The 3,275-nt window shown below is 43.3% G+C and overlaps 1 protein-coding gene across 1 annotated transcript; it reads right to left on the bottom strand.

Moving 5' to 3' along the window:
• Nucleotides 1-2,110: 2,110 nt before the first annotated feature.
• LOC125179264 (neurotrophin 1-like) lies at nt 2,111-3,019 on the bottom strand. Its single transcript, XM_047884806.1, has one exon. The coding sequence runs from the start codon at nt 3,017-3,019 to the stop codon at nt 2,111-2,113; it is 909 nt and encodes a 302-aa protein (XP_047740762.1).
• Nucleotides 3,020-3,275: the final 256 nt, after the last annotated feature.

Below are 3,275 nucleotides of genomic sequence, written 5' to 3'. Positions count from 1 at the left end.
CCCCTTAAGTGGGAGGCCATATATCGTTAACCAACGCGTTCCATGAGTCCCGATGTCCTTAACTAGCGTCCCTTGAGTGAGAGGACCGAGAGCCTTAACTAGCGCCTTCTTAAGTGGGAGTCCCGACAGCCTTAACTAGCGCCTCCTTTTGGATAAGTTCCAAGCGCCTTAATTAGTGCGCTTAATTAGGCATCCCGACAGGCTTAACCAGCGCGTCCCTGAGTAGGGTTCCCGCTAAATTAACTTGCATTTCCCTAAGCTGGAGTCCCGACAACTTTAACTAATTCGGTACAACGCGGAAAACCATAGCTTGCTCATATTTTAGCTAAGTTCTCGACAACATTAACTAAAGCACATATCTACCAGGAGTCCCACCAACCTTTGCTGGTGCATGCCGTGCGGGAGCACCGCTTGACGCCTTTCATTTTTAGCCATTTTCTAATTTATGGAAAAAAGGCGCTACTATGCTCGTCATGTCCGTCCGTCCCTCCGTCCGTCTGTCTGTCCGTGACTTCACGGACGGACGGACGAGAAAATGCGCTCTCAGTCACTCACTGCAGTGAGTACTTATCTAATTTTTTCCTAATTACAATTTGCAATTTTTCCATCCTCATTACCATTAATTCTACAATCTACAGCCTGCAAGGAAAGTTAAAGTCAAGCCTCACTTAAATTTAACCTTCGTAAAGCAATACCCACGTCGTTGATACAAATTGGAACGACCAACATCAGCTGCTGCCGTGCACTGTGAGATTCGCCCGAGTGCCCGCTGCCTAGGAACCTGCTGAATAATTGCATTATAACAACGCCCGTTGCATTGAACAAACCCATGGACTATATTCTAACCTTTTAATTCAATACTCTGTGAGTTATTGCAATGAATAAGAATGTTAGGAGCTATATACTTATGCCCTACATCACTGTAAGGCTCGCTAGACACAGACAATGCAGCTGAACACTTTTGGCGTAAAAGTTGTGTGGGCGAATCCAAGATATCAATTCAATTGGAACCCGAGTGTTCCGAACCACAAAACGCAGGCAATTAATGAACTCACACAGACGAGCGTTCACGCAGACTTGCCCTGGGCTTCTCCGAATTTCCTGTCATACATTAGCAATTACGGAACGTAACTCGTTCTAGGTGTCTTATGTTGCATTTAAATGGGAATTGTTCATTATGTTTTATTGACAAGTAATTTGACATTCATGTTAAATTTCAACTAATTAAATAGTAATAATTTACCTTCTTAACATGCTCTTTCATGGCCAATATCCTGTTCGAAGTCCGGCACTTAATTGGATTACTGCCCCGACTGAAATTATGAACGAGAAAACGTGTTTCGCAATCGCTGCTCCATTGATATGTTAAACCAAGTGCTTAAGTGGCCTTATTATCGGTCATATTCTGCCATCTCGAGTCGTACGTTCTATGCTCAGGATCAAATAATTAATTGCAATTTTCTGCAATATCTTTACTGTCACCCCTACGACTGGAGCAGAACAAGACAGTGCCTGTGCCTCTGCAGAGCCAAGCCATACAACCTACCCCTGTGTAGCAATAAACATTCCTCAAGATCAGCCTTCCTTCATTTGCCCTATCATATCGTAGGATGAAAATACAATGGAATTTTTACCATCATACCAACGTTATTTAATGGCATCTAGCATTTAGGAGATATAAACGCCCTTTTTCTTATATGATAATGTTTAAACTTTAGATATTAACGCGAGAGCCGTTTCCATGCATATGTTGACCAGCGGGTATACGCTGTCTCGAGGGAAATGCTTTACATCGCTAGACTAGAGAACTGCTTTCTTTGCATACCATTTCCAGAAACGTTCTCCTGAGTTCATACATTGACCAATGAAAGTTGGTAAACTTTTCTTGAATTGAAAATTGAAATTAAACATAGAAACTGCAATTAGTTTACATATGAATTGCTAAAACATATATCAGTTTCTATCCGTTATATCTGCTACTACCTGGAATCAGGTTAAAGAATTCGAGTAAATGCTGACTAAATAGTTATAAAACGGATAGTATTATCGGATATGACAGAGTAACGAAAAGACAGGTACAGTTACAAACGAAGAATTTTAAATTTCCAAGCTAATTTTCGTTCAAGTGACAAGCGCACGCGGATGGAAGTTTGAAGCTCTCAATTGCGAATGGAAAGAAGGGGTCGTAGGGAACATACACCAGAAATCGGTGGTAATTGAACTTCTGTGAACACCGCGACTGATAACAGTGGGGTATGAGGGGACAGCTCTCCCCAGTAGCAAGACATTCCTCCAGCCTCACTGACTGCGTCAGTAGTTGGTAATTCACCTGCAGGTTGTTCACTATCACCATCCACTTGCCGCTCTTGTTCTTGGCGCGGAACGGTTGAGCGTAAGTGATATTGGATGGGCAGACGTACGATTCATCGCCTTTGGCTTCCCCGGGCAAAGCCACAGAAAGTTCGGTGTCGAGGCTGGCAACATCAGCGTACAGTTCGAGCAGCTGAGTTGCGTGTTGCTGGGCTGAGTCCAATATTTCACTCATTGGATAATGTACATCTTTCTCACAGTAGTGCTTGTCATCCTCGGCACAGTTTGGCTTCTTGTCGGAGTTGTACTTGTTTTCATTCAAACGATCATGCCGCCATGGATATGTTGGGCTGAAAGAGTGAGCGCCAAAAGTAAATTTGTGTTTCGACTTGACCGTCTGCGGGGAGATAAGACGTTTGGGGATATGAAGAGGTTCATCCTTAAGAAATCGGACTGACTCAATCGGAGGGTACACATTTTTTATATGGAACTCCTCAGGCGTCACGGAGTCAATTACACTGGACTTGCTGTCTGGGGCCTCCTCTTCTCCCAGCTCCTCGCTTGAACCAATGGGTTTGTTTTCAACCTTTCCCTCCTCCTCTCCCGCAGCCTCTTCCTTGTTGCTCGTCAATTTCACTTCCGGATCTTGTCTTCGGAAAACTGTTACACCTTTGTTCTCAGCTAGAAAACCCTGATCGGTAACTAACATTTTAGATTCTTTTTTTCACTTCATGTTCTTTAGTTTTTAAAGAATGATTGTGGGATAATAATTCTGGCGATAAGTAGAATGGGCTTACAGACTGCGCGAACAAACGAGGTTTAATAGAAGGATGAAAGACTGAACTGCCACTGCCGTATTTTCGAACTTTGAGGTATGATATTGGCGGAGCAGGGTGGATGAATGGGCTCATAGCAAATGGATTGTGAAGAACATCTACACTGAACCCCAATTTCTCTGTACGCCA

This window comes from Hyalella azteca, unplaced genomic scaffold (assembly GCF_000764305.2).
Source record: "Hyalella azteca isolate HAZT.00-mixed unplaced genomic scaffold, Hazt_2.0.2 contig16234, whole genome shotgun sequence".
Taxonomy (NCBI): Eukaryota; Metazoa; Arthropoda; class Malacostraca; order Amphipoda; family Hyalellidae; genus Hyalella; species Hyalella azteca.
This window is presented reverse-complemented; position numbering and strand designations above follow the sequence as displayed.